Source organism: Colletotrichum truncatum (assembly GCF_014235925.2).
Source record: "Colletotrichum truncatum strain CMES1059 chromosome Unknown Contig_0004, whole genome shotgun sequence".
Lineage (NCBI taxonomy): Eukaryota > Fungi > Ascomycota > Sordariomycetes > Glomerellales > Glomerellaceae > Colletotrichum > Colletotrichum truncatum.
The window spans coordinates 1565676-1589504 of record NW_027222401.1 but is presented as its reverse complement, the minus strand read 5'-3'; the positions used below and the strand labels follow the sequence as shown (position 1 = coordinate 1589504).

The 23829-nt window shown below is 48.7% G+C and overlaps 5 protein-coding genes across 5 annotated transcripts; 4 read left to right on the top strand and 1 right to left on the bottom strand.

Moving 5' to 3' along the window:
* Positions 1-503: 503 nt before the first annotated feature.
* Positions 504-2301, top strand: CTRU02_207237 (MFS transporter; the record flags this gene model as incomplete). Its single annotated transcript, XM_036719375.1, has 6 exons — positions 504-843; positions 899-1012; positions 1063-1195; positions 1246-1675; positions 1750-1954; positions 2018-2301. 6 exons carry the CDS (start codon positions 504-506, stop codon positions 2299-2301), a joined length of 1506 nt encoding a protein of 501 aa, XP_036589082.1.
* Positions 2302-3302: 1001 nt separating this feature from the next.
* On the top strand, positions 3303-4927 carry CTRU02_207236 (NAD-dependent protein deacetylase hst2-1; the record flags this gene model as incomplete). The annotated part of the gene is made up of 2 exons (XM_036719376.1): positions 3303-3456; positions 3534-4927. The coding sequence occupies 2 exons, from the start codon at positions 3303-3305 to the stop codon at positions 4925-4927; spliced, it is 1548 nt and encodes a 515-aa protein (XP_036589083.1).
* A 6071-nt stretch (positions 4928-10998) lies between these two features.
* Positions 10999-11895, top strand: CTRU02_207234 (uncharacterized protein; the record flags this gene model as incomplete). Its single annotated transcript, XM_036719379.1, has 5 exons — positions 10999-11131; positions 11182-11243; positions 11301-11550; positions 11608-11793; positions 11855-11895. The coding sequence occupies 5 exons, from the start codon at positions 10999-11001 to the stop codon at positions 11893-11895; spliced, it is 672 nt and encodes a 223-aa protein (XP_036589086.1).
* A 2007-nt stretch (positions 11896-13902) lies between these two features.
* CTRU02_207235 (uncharacterized protein) lies at positions 13903-14964 on the bottom strand (the record flags this gene model as incomplete). The annotated part of the gene is made up of 1 exon (XM_036719380.1): positions 13903-14964. The coding sequence occupies one exon, from the start codon at positions 14962-14964 to the stop codon at positions 13903-13905; it is 1062 nt and encodes a 353-aa protein (XP_036589087.1).
* A 507-nt stretch (positions 14965-15471) lies between these two features.
* Positions 15472-15754, top strand: CTRU02_207233 (uncharacterized protein; the record flags this gene model as incomplete). The annotated part of the gene is made up of 2 exons (XM_036719381.1): positions 15472-15477; positions 15530-15754. 2 exons carry the CDS (start codon positions 15472-15474, stop codon positions 15752-15754), a joined length of 231 nt encoding a protein of 76 aa, XP_036589088.1.
* Positions 15755-23829: the final 8075 nt, after the last annotated feature.

The window sequence follows — 23829 nt, the reverse complement described above, 5'->3', positions numbered from 1 at the left end:
ACGGAGCGAGGTGCCGGACAACCTCGCGTCATCTCAGATATCCTAGCACCTTGGACGTACACTATCCCCTCACTGCCAATGGTCAGCGGACTCTGTCTGTCAGTGATTACGACTTGGCGATCTTTAGCCCAGGCTGACTCGTAATGCGTGTTGGCCAATTGCTGCAAGCAGGGGTTTGCTGGCTACAGTGATCACTGGGACCCTGAAGTCCGGGGTCGCAGTCTAGATGATGTGAGAGACGCGACTTTGCTCTTAATGAGCTTCCTCTCTGGGACGATAAGCACAAAACCGCCACCCAACACCCTCCTTTAGCCGCTACTATCAGGTACTTTTGTTTGAAGTGTAAGCTTCATTTCTTTTTCTTCTTTTTCGTTTGGCCTTCTTTTTAACGTTATTTTTCAGTCGGCTTAGTTTTAGAACGCCATTGTGAAGTTAAGTTTTACGCTTGTTTGGCTTTTTTTTCGGCCCTTGGAGGCAGTAGATTGCCCCGGAGTAAGGTCATCATGGCGAACAAGAAGCACACCAGCCTAGATCGCGATGTTGAGCATCGGCCCGCTGAGGAGACGCCTTTGCTGGCACACGACCTCCCCGAGACGGTCGCTCCTAGTCGCGGGTACCAGCTGAAGGTTATCGTTTTGTCCATGACCTTCATCGTCATCCTCGAAATCGGCGCATTCCTCCAAATTCCGCCGACGTACCAGATCATGGAGGAGATCATCTGTCGCAAGAAGTACCCGGACCATATCATCACAGATGCAGTCGACGACATCTGCAAGGGCCCTGAGGTGGCTGGTGAACTGGCCATGATTAAAGGATGGATGAATTCGTTTGATTGCATACCTTGTGGGTTTAACGCCTGTACGCTGCCGAGATGGGATGTTTCTGACATTCGGCCTAGCACTCATTACATCTATTCCCTACGGTATTATTGCTGACAAGTACGGCCGTCGGCCGGTACTGTCGCTGGCCATGTTTGGCCTCCTTCTGGAGTTTACGTGGATGTTGCAGCCGCGTAAGTGTTGTCCCTGTACCATCTGCACCGGCGTTTGCTCACCAAAACAGTCTTGTGGCCGAACGTGCTGCCTCTCTGGACAGTTTGGTTTGGAGCCGCCTTCCAGTTCATCGGTGGAGGCGGCGGCATGGTGCAAGCCATGGTCTGGACCATGATTTCTGACGTGATTCCCATCTCCAACCTGTACGATCTCTGCCCTGTCCCGTACGAACACGGAAGCTGACATGCATCAGAACGGCGGTCTATTACAAGATTGGAGCGGTCGCGCTCCTAGGAGACCTGGTAGTTGCGCCCTTGAGCGCAGTCTTGCTTACCAAAAGCCCCTGGCTGGCTCTCAGCATGGGAATGGGCTTGATTTTCTTCGGGGCGTGTCTGCCCCCTTTCATCCCGGAGACGTCTGAGCTGCGGCGAGCCGCGGACGAGGAGGTCGAGCAGAGACTGAACAGGACCAACGACGACGCTGAACGGGACAAACGCAGTCTCCGGGAGCAGATTGTGTTTGCGATGAAGAATGACATGAACCATGTCTACAACTTCCTCATCAGGTCCAAGAGGATCCTCGCGCTCATCATAGGCTTCAACCTGACGGTGATTACCAAGTACGTGAGAATGGAAATCATGTCGCAATATGTCCACAACCTGTTTGGGTGGTCCTGGGCAAAGGTAAGGAAAAACAAAACATGCTTTTTTGGCAGACCCTTGTTAGCGGGCATTCGCGCTGACGGGATTCTTTGCAGGCTACGCTTCTTGGTACTGTTTCCACCGTCACAAACATGACGATGTTTTTGGCTGTCCTCCCGGCGGCGAGCTGGTACATTACCAAACGGACGGCCATACACCCCCTGATCCGCGACTTGTGGCTGGTGCGGATGGCCGGTGTGTTTTTGACGGTTGGTTGCTTCATGATCGCCATTGCATGGTCGCCTGGATTCTTGATTGCCGGTACGTTGACTATTCCATACCCGTTTGTATTTGCCTGTTGTGCATGGCCTAACATTTCTCCAGCTCTTGTCATATTTTCCATGGGTACCACCTACACCAACATCTGCCGAGCAGTACTCAACGCAGTCGTGGAGCCGCATACAATCGGCACCCTGAACACGACCATTGCATGGGGGGAGCAGCTAAGTTTGCTTATATCGGCGCCGGTGATTTCAGCTTTGCTGCGGGCTGGCGCTGCCGCTGGTGGTGTATTGATGGGGCTGCCGTACATGGCGTCGGCGGCCATGGCTTTGGCTGGTACCCTTCTCGTTTTCGCTTACCGTTTGCCTGGTGATAAGCTACTCTAGTGACGAGACATTGAGATGAAGTAGAAAGGCATGTGATGATGCGTGTTTTACAGTATTATGCGGCATTAGCAGCGGAAAGAAGGGTTAGATGCGAATCATAGATACAAGAGACTTCAGCTTGTTGCTTTGATGCAGTCTTCCGTCGGTGAGTGATTATGGAATATTTGGGTCGTCTACCCGCGCAAAAAGAATACATACGGGATGCAAGATCGTTTGACTTGCTTGGTTCAAAGCATGTGAAAGGACCAAACAGAAGTGACACCTCTTCGATTCCATGCAAGCCTACGATGTAACCAACGATAGTTGTCGGGAATGGCTTCTCCCGCCTCACAGTTGCAGCTTTCTCCTCCTAATTACTTTAGTATATGAAGCAGTCTTTCGCTCCCTCACATTTTTCCTCAGCCTCTTATCCAACCATGCAACATCAACTTAGACACTCTCTTACTCCTCACTGCTAAATGACGTCCTGGTGATGGCAAGCGTGGGTCTGTTTCTGCCTCAAAAATCATCTTCTGCAAAGTTCGCTGGCTAATCCAGAGTCACAGAGTCTTAGCTCGTCAATCAGAAAGCCTCTGATTGATTGATTTATTCCCGCGCCAAAGCCCGGTTGGTCAAACCACCGATAAGCACCACCGATAAGAGCTCCGAGATGGCGGGGGTGGGGTCGCCGCATGATGTAACACTGAAGCGAGCCAACGACTTTTTTGAGGGAGCCACCAGTGTGTGAGGCAATGCAGCGCTCGTCCCTTTCAAAAACCATTTCTTTGCCTCTAGTCCTCTAGACCGACGAACTACGTTCGAACTTCCACCAGAAAAAAAACCTGCAAAAATCTCTTCAAAGTCTGGACTCCTTACTCGACCTTCCATCGTCCCAGATCGAATCTTGAACGCACACTTTTCGCCCCTCGACCATCCCCCCCTCCAATCTGCCCATCATAGGCCGCCGACGTCGCGATAAGCACTCCAAGGGCCGGCCCAACTCGAACCGGCCGCGCAAAAAGATGGGAAACGAAGAGTCCACGATGCTGGACGAGAGCGTCCAGCCCAAGACGCTCGAGTCACGCAGCCTTCAGGCAATCGCTGATTACATCAAGTCTGGCGATGCTAAGCGCATTGCCGTCATGACGGGCGCCGGTATCTCCACCGCCGCAGGCAGTACGTGTCTCCTGATGTCCTCTTCTCTTCTTCTTCTTCACTTGGCGTCCAAATTTAAACTAACATGATGTGCGCAGTTCCCGACTTCAGATCTCCCGGTACCGGTCTCTATGCCAACCTCGCCCGCCTCAACCTCCCCTACGCTGAGGCAGTCTTCGACATCACATATTTCCGCAAGCACCCAGAGCCTTTCTACTACCTCGCGAAGGAACTTTACCCAGGAAAATTCTTCCCGACTGTTTCTCACGTCTTCATCTCCTTGCTCGCCAAGAAGGGCTTGCTACAGATGAACTTCACCCAAAATATTGACTGCCTCGAGCGCCGTGCCGGCGTCCCAGATGACAAGATTATTGAGGCACACGGCAGCTTCGCCCACCAGCGCTGCATCGAATGCTCCACTCCCTTCCCGGATGATCGGATGCAAGAACATGTCCAGGCCGAGATTGTACCCAACTGCGACACCTGTGGTGGGCTTGTCAAACCGGATATCGTTTTCTTCGGGGAGGCCCTGCCCGAGGCCTTCAGGCACAACACGCACCTTCCGGCCATGGCTGATCTCATTATCGTCATGGGAACGAGTTTGTCAGTATATCCGTTCGCCGGACTCGCGGAGGCATCGAGGTCTGGTGTTCCGAGGTTGCTCCTTAACAGGGAGCGGGTCGGTCAGATGGGCCGTCGTGCCGATGACGTTGTTGAGCTGGGCACTTGCGATGCTGGTGTTCGAAGACTTGCGTCATTGCTTGGCTGGCGTGACGAACTCGAAAGCCTCTGGCGTAGCATCGTCGGGGACAAGGAGGCTGAGAGACAACTTGCTTCCGCTGCTGCCGAGGGCGACGAGGATCTTGAAGAGGAGATCCGCAAAGTCACCGAGGGCGTCGACGCCGCTCTCAAACTCGACGACGACAGTGACTCCACGCCCGAGGCTGTTGAAACTCCTGCTAAAGAAGAAGAAGGCAGTGGTAGCGAGGATACCCAACAGACCACCCCTAAGGGTAGCGTTTCGCAAGCGCTTGAGGCTGTGAAGGACCAAAAAGCGGAAATCGGCACAGACATTAAGAACGACCGTGGCCGTGAAGGCAGAACCGTCCACGGTTCCGAAGGTGCGCCAAAGGATGCCACTGACTTCCGCGCCGAGGCAAAGAAGAAGATCTTACTTGCGGCACAAGGAGCTGCTACCCCGCTTGAGGAGGTTGCAATCGTATTTGACCCAAAGACACCCAAGGTTGAGAAGAAGGACGAGTTATTTAAAGAGTCGGATGCTTTGGTTTCCGGTGTTGCTCGTTACGAAACCACTTCTGGTTCGGATGCAAAGAGCGAAGAGCTTTCTAAAGACACCGCCGCATCCAAGGTAGATACCCCCTCGACATCAAAAGCCACGGAGACATCAAGTACTCCCACAGCAGAGAAGAAAGAAGTATCATCGTCGAAGGAGGCGGAAGAGACCAAGTCTTCAGACGATGCGAAGCTATGACCTTGCAGTTCAAACGAAATCCACTACCACCTTTAGCACCAATATCTCTTGCACAAAGTTCTAATGACAGTAGTCAGTCTTTGTTCATATACTTATACCCAACCTGCCTCGAGCAGTTTACAAATACTTCCATCCTCGCTGGGCGTGCCCGTCCTGCGCATGTACTACCTGGGTGTAATACCGCCATTCGTACATGCTGCATTAGCGTACCAGTGTTCTCATGCGGTGCTCCTTATATAAATGCCACGCTACCGTTGGTCGCCAAGCCAACTTCCACATTATTATTCGCTGGCCTCCGTGCTTGCAATGGTATCTTGGATACACTATCTTAATGTGACGTATACATCCGAAGAATCTCAAGCATTAGAACTCTCGTTTACAAAAACCAGCCACGTCTTCCCACTCCAGAAGACCGTGAGACTACTATTGTGAAGTTGCTGTGCGTCTTACATCAGTGAGGATCATATCAAGCCGTCTGAGGATCAGCACAACAACGTATCAGCTGGAAAGAAGGACAAGCTAGAACTACGGCTCTGCATTTCCGACTGCATTTCATATTGCTCTTACTGGATGGCCGAACACCTGCGAGTTTGTGACCACATATGCTTAGCGGAACTTTTATGGCAGTAGCCAGTTGGCATAAACAACCCACCAACTCACAATCTCACTTCTCCATCCTCGCATAAACTTCTTCTCATATGTCTTTTGCTTCGTACGAGCATACAAAAACGCTTCTCCTCCTTGACCTCCTTATGTCTCTTGTCCACACCACCCCTGGCTGAGGAGCGCCGGGTCATCCAGCTCCCCTCGTGCGATGTCGATATTCGTATGGATGCGAATACGGCGAAGCTGATTCGTCGCGAAGGATATTTCCGAGCGATGCTGGTGCGGTGTGGCGGCCTCCCTGCTGGTCATGCCTGCACTCACTGCAGTGGGAACCTTCTTCCTCGTCGCTCATTGTGAAGTTATGATCATGCAACTCTGGAGACTATGACGAGGATCAGGCAGTGAATCGAGGTGAGAGTGATGAACCTCGGGAGAAAGGATCGCACACCTCGGTCAAAGCCTCGATCAATGTCTGAGACCGCGCAGGGTGGTTCAGGGGTTGTTGACTGCAACTGCAAGCTGTGTGTGAGCTGAGCCGTATTTAGAATGCCTCTTTCAATCTTACGAATCCAGGCTTTCTTCGACTGGGTGACACCTATGCTCGTCCACGATATTGACGAGCAAAAAAGTACTATCGTCCAGACTCCAAGCATGAACCTCAGATCTTGCTAGGGAGGTTTTGGGATATCAATCAGAACACCAAGAAACCCAGTGCCAAGTAACCCAAGCTACGCGATTGCATCTTTGACGTTTACGAGACTTGATGAGGTCAACGACAGAATGGCGGAAGCTGTGGTCAAATCTTCTGGAGTCGCGAAGTCGCTTGAGATATTTCGTGGCAAGCTTTCAGGCAAGCGATGCGAGGAGTCAAGGAAAAAGTGACCTGAGAACTTTGCCCCGTCTGACTTCAATGACGTTGCTGAATCTGATCCTACTTGAGAGCGTCTTAGTACGACAATGAGACAAAGAACTCGGCAGTTCCAAGGGCCTTGTATGAACCCTTTGGCTAGAGGGTGGCTAAATGTTTGGTTGGCTGTCGAAGACCCAAGCGTGTCGACAACGCGCAAGCGGTCACCAGAGTCCGAACATGATAGCACCGCTCGTGCGTTCTATCAGGGCGGTTGTGATGCCGATGGCAATCTAACCATGCAAGACGGGGCGAGACCAATCACGAATCCGAGCAGGACGCCCAGACTGGCTCGCAAGGTAACGGTGATCTCGAGCGCGATATCGAGAGCGAGAACGATGACCTCGTGAGAGACGGGCCTGCCGAGCCCGGCGACGAAGATGATACTACCGAGATTATTAAGATCCCCACTAAGAAGAAAAAGAGCGGTAGCGAATAGCTTAACGTCCTCGAAATCTCCCTTTTATACGATAAGGTAGCTATAACGGAAATTCACGACAAGCTTATAGATAAGCTGATAAAATACCGAATTTCCGTTAAAGAAGAACATAAAGACTACGCAGCAAGCCTTCACACCTAAGCAAGCTTAAAAGCAAGCCTTTTCATAGTAAATACTATGATTAGTAATTATAAAGAGAACGTCGTTAGGATCTATACACAGTCCTCCGACGCATGGATGAAAATGCGCCTGGAAGCTGCCATGGGGGGACGAATCCATGCCGGCATGGCAAACGCCGTCAAGGAGAGTTACTCGCCGAAAGAGACGAACCCCATCTGGCAGAGTTACTTGATAGTGCAATTGTCTCTTCATAATGAGAGTCTGCAGACCCTGGTCGAGACTCAGAGAGGGTTAAATATTCTAGCCAGTTACGAGGCGGAAGATGTCAAGTCTAACCAGGTCGGCCGCAATAATTTCAACAAGCTCAAGGCAGTCATGCTTAGCCAACTTTCTCTTCCCAAGTCTTAGTATAACAACGAGATCAAGAACTCGGCAGTTCCAAGGGCTTTGTATGACGCTTTCAGCTAGGGGGCTAATGTTTAGCAGGCTATTAAAGACCAAGTAAGTCGGAGGACGGTGACTCACCCTAAATAATTTCTGTGACTAATCATTAGACCCCCTTAGAAACCGTGGTCGGCAGGCATTCACCACGCACGAGGCCCTGGGAATGGCTTTCGGGCAACTCAAGGCTGTTGACGACGGCTTATTCAAATACCTGGCCCGCATCGGGGAGAACGTTTTCATCCGTCAAGCCAACGCGGCGGATCTCCTTTGATGTATGGGTAACGGGGTCTCGTACCAGAATGGCGCGTGCGGCGAGTGCGTGTACTTATCCCATGGAGCCCGTTGCTCCCGTAGTGGTATGGATCCGAGCTCTTCTAACGACAATATCGGAGTCGTCATTGCTCATGCAGCATATCGACGTCCTGCCACCTTCGGCTGTCGCTCTCGTCACTTCCACGTAGGCCGCCAATCAACTCTCCATGACTAGGTTTACCAATGGCGCCAAGTGGTCATTCCAACATACAGACCAGCGATGACTCCGCGTTGCTGAGGTCAAATTATATAGCGGCTTATTGCTTCGGCATGATAGTATGGGATGAAGCCCATCAAATCTGCGATGCCACGTCCAACACCGCTCGAGTGCTTTGCGCATGATGCAATGGCAAATCACTCACCACTATCTGTTCATCTGGCTAGCAGCCCGGCTACAGATAACCCAGTGGATTTGACGCTTATCTTTGCCGCAATCCAAGGCAAAATGACAAGTGGGATCGTCGAGCTGAGAGCACAGTTTACGAGACACTTCTAATGACCTTTGGAAAAGCCGCTCCAAAGAAGAAAAGAAGGGTAACTCTAAGCCTGTGCCGTTACCTTCAATAGAACAGCGCAGATACATTTCTATGTAGCCTCATCACAGCTAAGCGTGATGTTCACAGGATTGTAGAAGTTGCTTTCTGAACAATGCATCCTCAACCAGGTCCAACCTTGTCGCATCACTAGAAGCAGCCAGAACCCCAAACGATCCAACGCCGACGCGCATATCTTGATCCAGAACCGTCATATTCGCTTCATTAGGCTCGTCCTCGACTTTCTCGGACTCCTATAAGCCTCCCGGACGGCGCCTCACAACGAGGAGGAAATCCAGGACAATAACGAGGAAATCCAGACGCATGCACCAATTAAGCGCCAATTCAGCAAGACGAAGTCCAAAATTTCAAAGAAATTTGCGACAGCGGCAACTATTCTTGGCTACAATACCTCCCATCTCATTGATCTTGTGCCGCGCTGCCAACTGAGGCACTGCGGGGCATTTGCCATGTTGCCCTCAACGATAAGCAGCGGTCGTGAAGACTGTTGTAGCCCATTGCACCTCACTCAGGTAATAGAATACCACCTCATATGTTCAATCATATCAGTCACTAGCGAGAAGGGATGGAAGCACAGATTGCAGATTGGAGGCAGACTTACAGGTGAATATTCTTGAGAGAATCAGACCCCTGCAAGCTTCATTCGCCGTCTTCTGCTGAGCAAGCACATTCTTCTTGCAGATGAGAATACGGAAACCACTTCTCAGTGTCTTCACAGATATATGATACGCAAGCCACGCAAGTCCATGTAGCTTCTTTAGCTCAGGAGGGTCATCATTGCCCTTTCCGCAGTGCCTGATTCTCGGAGCTGTCTGTTGAAGGAAAACAGTAATGCCACGGCCTTGACACCCAGCACATCTTATAACCAGTTTGCCGACCGCGTTGGTGCTGCCATTGACGATGGAGAATTAAAGGTGCCTGTAGTTGGGCGCCCCAATCGAACGACCTACCATTCTGGCGACTGTAGGAAGCCCCTCCCTAATCATACCATGAGCTACAAGCTTAGAGGCTCCCCTTCCTCCGCATGCCAGGCGTCAAAAGACTGGACTGGTCCCGAAATCGCCTTAAGCGGACCCAAATGCAGCTTCAGCTTCCTCAAAGTGTGATCCGCCTTGGACTGCTGATAACTTGTACTCTCCCACAGCGAATGTGTGTTGGGACCCGAGGCCGATGGCATGCGGGTTGAAGTATCGGAAGGGGAGATCCGATGTCCGGTGCTGGTTCGCCTCGGGCATCTGACGAGGATCTGGCTGCTCTAACCACGGAAGAATGCCAAAGTTTACAAGATGCCAACCGCAAGTGTCACCGCTCAAGGGGATGGCAAAGGGGTTGATGCTCGTTCACTTCCATTACCAACCATTGACGCGGTGGCCCAACCTGGCAATATATCAACCAAGGCTTTGTCTCGTGCAGTTTTACGGTTTCACGCCAAGAAGCCTTCAGTGTCCGGCATTCGAGCAGTATGGACCCGGGGATGAACCACCTCATCATGTCTTCTGCACACAGGACTTGGGGGATTCTCTTCGGTGCACTAATGTGGCGATATTTACGCTCCCGTACGCCTTCGGTTTCGTTATCTTTCAAGACAACAGAAGAAGGCGAGATGGGAAGCCGCCTGTTGAATCTTGTTGTAGAATCTCTTCGTATCACAATGGTGCCTGCGCTGAATGTGTCTACCTGTCGCACGGCGCCGGATGCAACCTCCGTAGCGTCGAGGAGATGTTGCCTCAAATGTCACAGATACGCACAAATCCTTTGGATCCTCAGCGGTTAGCCAGAAGCGACCGAGTGAACGAGAGTGCAATGGATTGGAAGACCAAGAGACGTCGCATCCGGGAGTCCTGTACTGGTAATATTAAACAAGCGATCCTTCAGAGCTTGGTTACTACTGCGTAAACTGTGACTCAAGTTGATCGCGTTGGTAAAGGAGCTGCGATTGTCGGAGAAAATGTGGGTTTTTAGAGTCTGGCAAAGCTGCCACTTACCGCACTTTTGAGTTCCTCTACGGCAGTCCGCAGGGCGCACTGGGTCAAAATTCAAGGTAGTGATAGGAACACCCCATAAGCGTAAACATATGTAATCTCGCGTAAAACGATTTTTGTTTTTGTACATTTCTAGGTGGGTATTTGCCCTTTTAGGAAATAAGGGTTTACTACATAGAACCACAGCCCCCTACGAGGCTCTACAATAATCCGTCGGAGGTTAGATCTTCCGGTTCCGGTTGATTAGGTGCATGGTCTGTGCGCCCAAATCGACAAATAAATAGGAATTCAGTGGGGCCCAGAACTTCTTCCTTTTCCCCACGCCAAGCAGAGTTTAGGTATGTGACCCCTACTGTACAGAAATTTACAGCGCTCTCTACACTGTTTTACAGAGATTCAGTTTTTATCCTTTGTTACACTTCCGTTTTCTTTTGTCTTCTCTATTTTTGATTTTTTTTTTTCCGATTTTTTGAGCTTTTGTACATTTCTGTACAATCATTTGCTAACTGTTAGCTTTTGTACAGATTCGCACATCCCCGGGCGCCAGGCGTCGCCCCCGTCACATTACGTACAGTTTTCCAGCAAAGCTTCACAACATCCTACAACATCCTACAACATCCTACAACACCCTACAACATCCTACAACATCCTACAACATCCTTACAATCCCGAACGACACTCGACATCACTTTACACTACCGTACATCATGGCTCAGGACATGGAGCTGGCTGCCGAGCTCGTGCCGGATAAGATCGGAGACATAAAGATTCCTACGGAGTTGCCCGCCGAGCTACCCTCTATGTACACTCATGCTCTCGGAACCGGCTACTACCTCACCCGTATGTACACTTCTGTAATTCCCCTACAATATTGTACTAACTTGTTACAGATGGTATTCCTCATGCCAGCAACACTCTCATTAATAACATTCTGGACAATGAGGAAGCGGAGGTATAGTCTCCTTACACCCCCGTACGTACCTTACTCTTTTGCTTACATATTGTATAGGCCCGTAACTTGATCGATGTTCGCTCTGCGGTCAAGAACGGAAGACGTCAGAAAAAAGCGCTTGAGTACAAGCGTGCGCAGAATGCCAACTCTTTCCTTATGCACGTGTACGGAAATGCGCGCGAGGGTAAGGACCAGTGCAAGAACTGCATCAAGGGCAATGGTCCGTACAACACCTGTGTTGTTCTGGACGGCTATGCTAGCTGCGCCAACTGTACATACAATTCCGGCGCCTCCAACTGCAGCTTCGGTAAGTTTCGTCCCAACCTGTACACAACTAAACATGAATCTGATCTATTCTATACAGCCCCGTCCCCCTCGAAGCGACCTGCCGCAGAGATTTACACTTCCGCCCCGAGCAGTAAGAAGTTGTGCGTCTCCCGTGCGGAGTATGACTTTCTCAACGCGGTCCGTGGCGTTAAGCCCAAGCACATACGACTCATTAGAAATGCGTTAGTTTCTGTCGCAGACAAGCTCGCTGATGTTAAGTACGGTACGTTATCGTACATGTCTGGTGCCGTCTGTACATCTTTGCTAACTACAGTTATGTACAGATGAGAACGAAAACATCGAGATCGAGCTTTGTCACGACTAAGCAGGACCTTACAAAATCCTACACGACCGTACAACAACTGGAGATGACGTGAACATGCATTTACACAATGCCACAGATGCCTACCAAGGCGTATGGAATCGGGAATCCGGCGTACAGAAACGATAGGTATACTTACAGGAATGGGAGGATGGATACAGGCGTTTACGGTTGGTAACTTTGGTTTGCGGGTCGGGCACTTCTGTACAGGGTTTGGCACCCCTGTACAGAAGCGTAGGACTGTCCGTACCCTTGCGTTTTTAGGTTTTTTTAAGATACCCAATTCGTATTTCTTTGCCAACATCTGTATTTTCCCGTTCTCCCTCGTGAATCTCCGTATGGACTATTGCAGCACCTCACCATGGCTGGCCGGCCACGTATCGACCTTACCCCTTTTCAATCTATTATTACTGAAAAGTTCCAGAATGGCTGGACTTATTCTAATATAATTACATATCTTTCCGAATCATTCCAAATTCAGGTCTCTCCGTCAACATTTAAACGTTTCCTACAAAGCTTAAACCTCCGCCGCGAAGTCCGTACAGAATTTTCCAGCGCCTTACTACAACGTATCTTCCAGCTCTTCTTTGATCATAGGCTATCCGATTTAGATATTCTTTTATGCTTACGGACGGAAGGCTTCACAGTCTCACAACGTGGCTTAGAAGATATTCGAAAATGCCACAAACTATGGCGCCGTCAAACCCCCGAGCAGCTTCAAGCAGCATTTCACCAAGCTGTAAACTTCCTTGCCTCTACAACAAGTGATGAAGCACGCGTTACACGAGACTTTGGCCGAGAATTCCTCTTTACATATATGCGCCAACGTGGCCATATTATTAGCCGCTCGGTCTTATATAAAGCATATCGTACAGTTTTTCCCGAGGAAGTTGCAAACCGACTGAAAGAGATCCGATACCGGCGGAAAGGTTGGACTACGCCAGGTACAAACTTTATATGGTCACTCGATGCATATGATAAACTACTTCCGTTTGGGTTTGAGATATATGCTAGCATCGATGCATACTCCCGTTATATTGTGTGGTTTTACGTTGGGTTTTCTGCACATACGGCCCGTTCTGTATTAGCCCAATATCTATCTACACTTCTATCACGGGGTATTATGCCACAAACTATTCGTTCAGACCGTGGTACAGAAACTATCTTAACTGCTGGTAGTCATTGGTATCTATCACAGGACCGTACAAAGAAGGCCCCTTTACAGCCAGGCCAAGACGTTCCTATTCAGTTCCGTGACTGTTGGATCTTTAGTAAAAGTATCCATAATGTTAAGATTGAAAGCTGGTGGAACCAACTTTGTCAAGCATAGTCTGCAACTTGGAGAGTACGTATTATTTACCTTTATATCTATTTATTTACTAATAGTATTAGGCATATTTCTATCGATTACAAGCGTTAGGTTTATTTTATAACCAATCGCTTTCTGACCGTGTTGCCTTATTATTTATCTTTATGCCACTTATCCGTAAAGACTTTACCTCTTTTGTTCAACTCTGGAATAACCATCGCATTCGCTCACAAAAAAGTCGCCCACATGTTGTTTCTGGTCAACCATGGAAACTTTATCATCATCCAGATCATCAAACCGCACAAGACTTTGCTCAGCCAATCGATCACGTAAAGATTCAAAAACTTCAAAACTTACTTGGAAGTGAAGAACTTAATTTGGATCAATTCCTTCCGCACGAAGTCTTTCAAGTTTGTAAAGGTATTATGGAGCCTATACAAACCTTTCCACCAGTTACAAACTTCTGCGGTACACAATATCCACGTATTGAAGCATATAACTTCCTACGGCAACGTCTTGAAGAATATATTGAGGCTAGGATTCAACCAGAACTTTACTTACTACCAAAACAAAATGGAGGTATTGAATGGGTAAAAGAACAGTTCCGTAGCCGCGGGATTAGTATAGATGAACTTTATACATCACTGTCAGGAAGTGATAGTAGTTCAGAAATAGATGAAACTTGAGTATATAGAGTATACCTAAACGATTGTTTCCTCTTGTCGTACTACTATTTCGTCCTCTTCCTTATCTTCCTGGCTACCCCCCTTAAGAGTTATATCCTCCTGAATAACGTCTGTATGGCCCTGCTGCTCAACTTGCGAGTGCGTATGCTTGCGTGACTTTATTCCTTCTCTCTCCTGCTTTATTACTTCTTGTGCCTTAAGAGAAGGCTTTCGTTCGGTTCGAGTTTGAATTCGAGTTGGAGGTTTAGGCGTAGGCGCTTTCGTAAACATATTGACAGTAGGTAAAGGTATTGTACTAGTTGTTACCATGTCAAGCGTATGTTGTTTCAGTCGTAACTTCTTTGATACTTGTGGTTCAGTAACAAGCGGATCTACTTGACTTTCGGAAACAAGTGCGATAGTGTAAACGTCTTTGTCAGGGGTAATTGAGGCTTCGCGAAGAAAGGTAAAAAGGTCTTCAGCCTCGTACGCTACCCCACGAAACTCATGCATATCCGTAAGATTCTTTGGAGTAACGGGCATTGCCTTCCAGTTTCGGTCAAGGAATTGCTTCTCAGACGTAAACTTTACTAAGACCTTACTTATCATATCTGTATGTGAAGTAAACTTAGAAGTTAACAAGAACTGTGACTTCCCAATAAACTTTTTAACAGACTGAACCCGAGTGTATGTTCGAATAGAGATTCCATCTATATCCGTAACATAGAAAGATGCAAGCCATAGGTGAATAATAATATCCACAGTTGGGTTCGGAACTGGTTTCTTCTGGGTTTGCTGGATACTAGCTGTACGCTCCTCTGAGCCCTTAATAAGAGCAGTAAGGAGACTATTGTCTGGCTGTGTATCTGGTATATAAAGTGCTTGTTCGATCGGGTTGGTTGTAGTATTGGAAAGTCGTGTACGTGATGAAATCGTAGCCGTTGGAGTTTCGAAGTCGTCAGTATTGGTAAGGTCGATTTCGTCCGGTTCTTGTACTTGGGATAAATCGATTGAACAAAATGCACACGTCTTCCACTTCCATAGCAGTTTTGCTGAGAAGTGGTCCAGGTTAGCCCGCTTGGGGCACCTTAAAGACATATTCGTACAAAATATGGTAAATATTATTGTTGAGAATTGAGAATACACTCCTGTGCGGCCCCGTAAAACTCTGTACATGCACGTATACGAAACATAGAATTCGCTTAAATTTGTGATAATTACATAGTAAAGATAAGAAGCTTAACTATCTATACGGGTGGTGTATGCTTATCTCGTTTATGCATCCTAATTAGGCAATGTTTGAATTTTGACCCAGTGCGCCCTGCGGACTGCCGTATTCCTCGTCAGCGAATGGGCTGTCCGCCCACCTACCGCAAGTCGAAGACGATGTCTACATTCACCACGCAAGCGTGGAGGGCTTGTTTGAGGCCGTCGAGTAGATGCCACTCACCGAAGTACCCCTAAACATATATAACTTCCTTCAATCGTGCCTACCTCGACGCAAGCACCAAAATCGATTTGAAAAATGCTCCTTGCGGCGGTTATGGGTTAGGAAGTGGGCAGCTAATCCACTCGTGTTGGTGAGGGTCGAAGAGCTTACGGACGATGACGGTATGCCTCTTCTGCGGAGACAAATATGACCGGACGCTAATCTTGGTTGTAGGATGAAGAGCGTCGGGTGATCAATATGCCCTTGCACGACATTGAAATCCATATCACCGGCAACACCTCTGTCCAGAAGTTCATTGCCAGTATTATTCGTCGTCAGAGATACTGTCTGGCCATGCTCATCCAGTCGCGTGGTCGTACGCCTGTTGCCTCTGTCAGCAAATGCGCGACTACTTCCACTCCTCGTTTCTGCCAGTGCACTCGTATTCCCACTTTCTAGCGTGGTGCTTGCGCCGAGTGCGTCTGGCACTCCTACGGTGCCCGCTGCACTCATCATGATCGCAATGTCAACTCGCCCGATATCCACCTTTTGCCGGGTTACCAAGTTTCATCGTCACGTTGCTGCTTCCTATTGAACTGTGCGGACTTAGGAGTTTGGTGAGGCGTTTGTTATGCCTACTGCAGCGGATCTTAATTAGGCCATAAGTATGGGGGCAGTTTCAACATGATGAAACAGAATGTACCCGACGATATTCGACGTCAGACATTTGGGTGTTAACCGGAAGCTCTTGTTGCAATAGCTGGGGCCCCGGGCTGAAGTGGTGCCGTGGCTGATAAACTACCAGTTGCCGGTTGCCCAGCTTGATGGGCAGACGGCCGCTACATCAGCCCTCAATTCTACCAGACTAAGGTAACCACAAACAACGGACAATTCTACTCCATCAGAGATGTACCACTCTACAGAGACCCCTGTGATCCCAACAGTTCTAGTGTTTGAGTAATCTGGTCGAACATGCAGAGAGCCTGGTGATGGCACTGGCCATCGGAAAAACCGCCAACGAGAAGGACGACGAGTACAAGAATAACTTCGGACGTATTGTATTGCCTTTTGCTTGGGCGTTCTTGTCAAGAAGACTTACAGCACATTTATTGAGTTGCTATCTCAGATAAACAGCACGTCGACGTACTCGTGTCTTCCCCGAACCTATCGGCCGCTGCAGTGGACCTGCACCATCAGTGCTACACTGGGATATACGCATGCTTCCTGTACAACCAGGGCACTCTAATGCAGGGATTCGGAAGACTTGTGCGTTTCGGTCAGAAGAACCAGGTTACCTGGGACTTGGTTCAATGCTCAAGATAGGCCCAGTTTTAACACATGCTTTCGCAGGAACGAGGAAATGAAAGAAATGGCACCGAGGAGATTCTTCGAGCGCGTGTCGGCGTGTTGTTGGAGCTTGGCCCAAAACAATTATCGCCCAAAAGATTAACATCGTACCTTGCGCAAAGGATTGGGCGTCACATTTCAGACTGCGGGAACTGCCTGTCTTGACGTGAACTGCAGTGACGACAGGGAAGCTGAGTGTGAGACACAGCTAGTCTACCATTCTAGGGCCCTTGGGTCGCTGAAGGGGCCGATTATTTCCCTCTATCCGCTCCACGGTTGGCGCTTAGAAACACACATCCTTGGTTTCCTCGGCGCACTTAGAGCATCGGGAGCTTGAGATTCTCTCACCGGTTCATGCTGACGAAGTTGCTCCTATTGTAAATGCCCACCTCGCTCCCGGGTTACGGATTGCAAGAACTTCGGTGGGAGACAACAAATATTAGCGCAGCTTGGAAGAATGATTCAGCTCACGGAGCTAACTCTCCCTTTCAAGGACGATCTCGTCAAATCGCTCAAGCTAATGGTTATTTTGGAACTGGTCGGCCTCTATAGCCTGACACTTCAAAGTTAGGCGAAGAGGCTCAAACATTGGTCCCTTTCAAGAGGCAGCGCTGATAAGAACCAGTGATGAGGATGCCGTATACGACTGCCTGTGTTTAGGGGTTACAACACAAAGTAAACAGCCTTTTGTCGTCCCAGAGGAGTTTTATATGATCTGAGACCTGAGAGAGAAAACGATAGGCCTGAGGGGGTGTGTTAACAAACTCTTCCGCCAGATTATTTACTTCCAGCAACAACGTTAACGTTTCCGTCAAGGTACCCTTCTCTATAAGGCTGCCCTTGTTATCCTACCTCTGCCGAGAAAGCCATAAAATCCAATATCGAACGCCTGCACCAATCAGTCCTCCGCAAGTTACAGCTTTTAGAGGCGACACCAACAACAGCGTCATGTTGATTGACGAGCCTCATAGTAATGCTGGCAATGGTGGCAACAATACCCTCGAGATTACTTTTGCATCACAAGAATATCCATACAGACGTATGAGGAGGGATTCCTCTCACGGTGTTGTGGAATGTCCTTGCATGGTTTAAAGAGCTGTAGAGGGGAGCGTTGAAGTGAGTGGAAGTGATATATCTCGTCCAATTGCTCGTAGCGTGGGTGGTTGGGATCACCTATCCACGTGAGGTCTGGCGGCCAGCAGCTGGCAGATTGGGCAGCCACGAAGCCATTTCAAACTGAATTACCGAAATTTGCAACATTTACGCTTGAAGTAGTTTTGCGTATTTAGATTTTCAGACAAGCAAGATGAGAAACACGACGTTCGTCACAGAGAGTCTAGCGTGTACGAGACACAGTGAACAAACGATACGTTTGTTGATTCATGATGATAGCAAAGAAAGACTACAAACGTCTAGCTATGCCTTAACGACATAGAAAATTTTGGTGGGAAATTGTTTTTCGTGGTATTGGCATCACATACTTAGCTGCTTGGCCAAGGTCATGAGATTCAATCAAGTCAACGGCATGGTGTACTGGCACGACCCAATGTGGAGCGGCGGAGGCTCTGAGCAGAGCTTCATCAACAACATCACCACGATGAACCTTGTCATGGCCTCTGGACTAAGCATCATGGACTTGAACGGTATATTGCAACTTGACTGGACTCAGGAGCTGGTGAAAGTTCACGATCATGGACCCTGCTGGAAGAAGAGAAATGCTCTTCCCGAATGATGAGGACTACCTAACTTCGACAAACATCACTGTCAAATACTGTCGATGGCGAACCGCAAGTTGTTACCCGTTAATTTCCATGATATCATCGCTACTTCATGCCCGCCTTCGATTCAGCCACTGAGGAATCGGGTTTACTTTACCCCTATCAAACGGGCACGGGCAAAACGCTAAAATATAAAGTCATTATTCCCTAGGTATGCACCGTTTGCAAGCCTCGACCACTACTATGCCATGAATAACTCCAGAAAAGACTATGGCTCGAAATCACAGTGTGTCTTGGGAAAATATCCATCGGGCATCCAGTGCTCTTGCGAAGCTGGCAGTGGCAGTACAATTTTACGGGCAGGCCGCGGGTATGCGGCACGATTTTCAACACCACCCGCAACATCACAAAGACGGCATTTATAGATGGAAATGACTTCTTTAAAGCTAAAAAAGCGTTTGGTTTTTGGTAGGGCAACAGAGCTTTGTTCATTCTTTCGTCTACGTTGTTGATTAGCGCTCCGATTCCAAGAAAGCCGACGGTTATCAAAATACCAAATTGAAACTTCGTGGGCCAGCATTCCCAAGATGGAAGTTTTGGGAAATTATACCTTGACGAGAGCTATATGCGGAGGTCAACTGGAAATATCTTTCAGAAAAGCCTGTGCTGCAGTATTTTGACAGGTAGTGAGGGGGCAAAACGGCACCCTGCCCGTGTTACAGGTTATAAGCCAACCCAAGCACTGAGCTAAGCTGTGGCTTTGATCATTTATGTCTATTTGGAAAAAGTTGGGCCTGGCAACATGGCCACCACTATACAGCTGCGCACTTCTCTCGTTTACTCGTGCGGGCAAAGCCCACCAGCTCCGCGACCCGGCGTCAACAGCGGACACCTCGAAAGTGATATTGTGCATACTACATCGCCAGAAGCGGCCACAGTTGTTGGTTCTTGCAAAAGGAAGCCCTTTAACGGAAAAAGCTGTCAGATGTGTCTCTGGTCCTTTGCCTGGTTTAGATGAGAAACCAACATGACGACAAGCCTCAAGGAGTGGGATGTTGCTTTTTTCGAGAACCCTTCCAGCAGTGAAAAATGAAGTCGTCTCTTGGATTCTACAACGGTTCTGGCTCAGAGTAAGAGTGTGAATCAGGCTTGAGGTATCAATTTTTAACAATTCCGCCATTCTCTGGACCAGTCAGAAACCCGCTCTTTATTAGGGGAGCGTTACCTCTAACTCCGACAATGACGACCTCCTCCCATCTTGGTCACCCTTCCTCACGGTTTACTATTTCACATTTTCTCTGGCAGTGGCATCAAGGATTCTACCACTTCGACTAGAAACAATACCGGGCATCCGAAGGGGTAACAATCGACCTCTTTACCATTACCTCCGAAATCTTTTGCCTAAAGCGGTCACTTCTGACACGTCCGCACTGGTAGTCACCAGAACTGGATGGGTGTGAGGAGATGTGGATGACAGGCCTCGCCGGCCCGTCACGTGGGCTGACGGCCGCCACCACTTGTCTTAGCCAGCCTCCCCAGCCCTCCGTAGCTAGTTTAGTTCTTCCACATACACACCGCTTCTACTGAGCGATTCTGTGCTGGTTCCATCCCACAGGAGAGTTTGAAATTCCAATAGTATTCGAGATTTGCGAATCTCAGCTATTTGTGCCAATCGTCTCCGTAACTTGGGATCAAGTAGCCAAATTACTAGAGAACATTAGGTGGAAAATGACTAACCAATTCAACACTATTCTTTGGTTGAAGTTTGTTACTCTGCCTGTCACATCTAGGCCTGGTCTAATAAACCCAGAGAGGACTCTGCTGCGCGTTGACTAGACCTACCACTTTGAGTTTAATTCCTAGGCAAAGGTGAAAGTATACTAAGCTCTCCATTGAACTTGCTATCTCTCACAATATCTTAGCGTCGCCATTTTGATCTTGTCAATCCCGGCGGCAGCTTAGGTATGCTGGAGAAATCCGTCATATTTCAATGTATACTAAGGCAATTGGCATATCATGGCCAAGAGACGGTCCTCCCATCCGCTGCGGTTGGCGGAAACTCATCTCTAGTGAAGCACCTTCTTCAAGGTGTCTCGGACGAACCTTTCAACACGATGACATCCACCTGGTTTCGCGTTACATGGGATTGCCCGATCGACGAGCACTACTTACCTTCTCAAAAGACTTTCCTCTTTTTCTTTACTCTTCAACCTCGACATTTTAGAATACTTCCTCAATTCTCGTACGAATATCTCAATCCTCAACTCTTAACGCTTCACCACCTCCTTTCTTCTTCGTACGACTACCATTCCCTCTCTTCCCGACGCCTTCACGATGTCTGTCGTCCCTATCAACGGTAACGCAGGCCCGCAGGCTCTTGCCACGCCTCTCAGTCAGACCATCGAGAGTCACGTCAACGGACGACGATAGATTCTACTGCTCACTGGCAATGCCAACAATCGGCGTTTACTCCTGTCCTCTTGCGATTAATGTACTATGTATGTCTTCTCCCCTCGTATACTTTCGTACGTATTACTAATATTTCTCAGGAGGAGGAACGACGTATGATCAACCTTCCCTGGTGCGATATACAAACTCACAAGGATAACCCTACTGAACGGTTACGGCAGAAAACAATCCTACATGCTGCCATATTTAGGGGCCACGGCAAGCTCGTTGAATGGATACTATCGCTATGTATAGCAGAAACCTAAGCTGCACCATCAAGGGATCGAGTGGAACAAGGCGCATGTGTGCTGGAAGGCTTAGAGGAGCCTTTTCTGGCGTCTCAAATGTCTAAATGGCAAGGCATTTGTGATCTTTCCTGCCTTTCCAGTCTCGATGGGCTTGATGAGACGAACGAGAGGAACAGTTTGAGATATACCGATGTGGCTGTGCGGCGACACACTGGTAGCAACGACAAGGAAAGTTCCCCGATAAGTCTATGAGGTCCTTTCAGCCCACCGCCAATGTCCTCGGTCGTCACATCATGACTAGATGTGGCTTTTACCTATGAGAAGACAAAAATCTTTCCTGTTAGCAAACTTCTCGTTTCCGTCGTAGCCGAGCTCACGGAGCAAGTAGAGAAGGAAGTTGTTGCAATGGTCGGAACTCCGGGTTAATAATGGCTTCGTGGCTGCCCAAGATAACGGCTACCGGCCACCAGGCCTCAGGCAACCTCAACTACCTACATGACGGGTGACTGGAAGAGATACATCTCTTTTACCTGCTTCAATCCCTTCTAAAGCTTTTATATCCAAGGACCATACTTTCACCACCATCGGATCAACCAGCAACGCCGGGAGACATCCTTCCTTGGACTCACCCACATCAACGTCCTCTTCCAACTGTCCATCAACGGTATTGAGTGGCTTGACACGGCTCAAATCATGTTGAACACGACATCAGTTTTGATCATTACGTATTTCCATAGCCTGGAAGAATTGAACAATCCAGATGACGTAGAGTTGTTCTGATCAGATTCCAAAGTATTCTGGTTCTGAAAACATCTGGGGACATGATTGCTTTTACATTTTCCTTTGCTTTTCGTGTGGCTTTGAGGCTCTCATGGCCATATTAGCTCCTAGGGGACAGTTCCTGTGATTGAACATCGAATAGTCTAATCCGACTCAAAGATCTGATCAAAGCCCTGATCTGCTTAGCGGAGAAAGCTTCAGCTTGCCTTCTTTGATGTCGAAGCTAAGCGTCGACAACAAGAATGACAACAATACCTCTCTCGAGTTTGTTGAAAAGACGCAGCACCTTACTAGTGATAAGCGCTTTTGCTGGGCGAATCATGGAAGGGACCGCGGAGCCAGAGTCTATGAGTATTCGTCAGACTAAGTCTCTGATCACAGCTACTGATAAAGGCCGCAATGCTATGGCCGTAATACTTATGTGGGACGGGACCGGCACAAAGCGCTCGGAATAGTGTTATGTGTTGGTGTAGGAGACTAACTAGCTACAGAGGGCTGGGGAGGTTGGCTAAGACCAGTTGTGGCGGTCGTCAGCCCACGTGACGAGCCGGCGAGGCCTGCCACCCACAGCTTACATCAACCGACATCACAATCCTCTGAATACAGTTGTGTTGTTGTAACTCAACATCGTGGATCCTTCGTTCCTCCTAATATTTCGCCTGAATTTGACGTCTACGAAAAGTATCCCTCCAAACTCCTCTGTATCCCGGTCGTGAGTGACAAAGAGGGCAAGCGGGTAGCCGGCAGACGATAATTTACCCCGGCTCACTCCCCTGAACTCTAAGCGACACTGATCTAGGTATATTCAGCTTCTGCGTCGGGGTTCTGTCAGGGGTAACATGGTGCACCCATTCAGATCGAACTCGCACTTACAACGGATGCAAATATTATCGGTTCTCTACAGCATGGAGTTGTAATCATTATCCTGTATGAACCGATGTGGCAGAGACGAGCAAGCCTGCCGAGTTTAGGAAGTTGACACCGTCCGAGAGGGAACAGGTTATACAGATGCCCGAGCAGCAAGCTTTCATTCAGTACGACGAGAAGATTGACGATAGCTTCGCAGCAAAGATGGCGAACTTCGCCAAACAGATCAATACAGTCTCGGCATCCGAGGGAATGGAAGCCATCAGGACTGGTGAAACCAGGTTTGAAGTTTCAGTCCCTTATTTGCAGAAAGAGTCTCCCTGTCCTGTTCCAGCTCTTGGTCAACACAAACATGATTTGCGACGAGCTGGCCTTTACTTCATACTTTTGAGGGCTTCATACTCATACAAGAAGCTGGAGAAATTGGTGTTATTTTGCAACACAATACCCAAAGGCCAAAGTAGGTCAATGAGATGTTAGCCTCCAAGAGGAAGGAGTGTGATTCGAAACGGAAACATTAGTTTCGAAGAAACCGAGTCTGCAGACCTCGACGTCAGCCCTAGCACTAGGGACGACAAGTACAATGCGGACCTTTGGCGACTTAAAGATGAAAGACCCCTAAGTAATAGACTCCAAAGGATACGGACATGGCGAGAATTTAAGAGCGAATGAACAACATCGGACAGAGGCCAAACTTATGGGATAGACTACTCATCATCTTGGGGGTCAGCGTCAAGATAAGGGAAGAATGGCCATGACGCTTCCCCAGAAGCTATGACACTCGAATGGATGGCACTATGACGGTCGGCATGGGCTAGTACGTGCCCTTGGATTCAAGATCAATACTTGACAATTGAGCACCACACACTCGGCATTTAACTGCCAACCTCGGACGTTTGGCCTCGAGCTTCGCTCGCTCGCGTTTTCGCAATGAGGACCAATACTTTCTTTAACCTTTGAATCTTTCTGAAATAGAGAATGGAAGAAATAACACAGTCGCCTCTTGCTGGCCTTGGTGTGGCGACGATATAATCAATGATAACCCCAAGCGGTCCTGCCAGCTCCTCGGTTCCCAAGCATTGGGACGACTACTGTCAATGCCCTAGACCCAGCGAACGAAACTCAA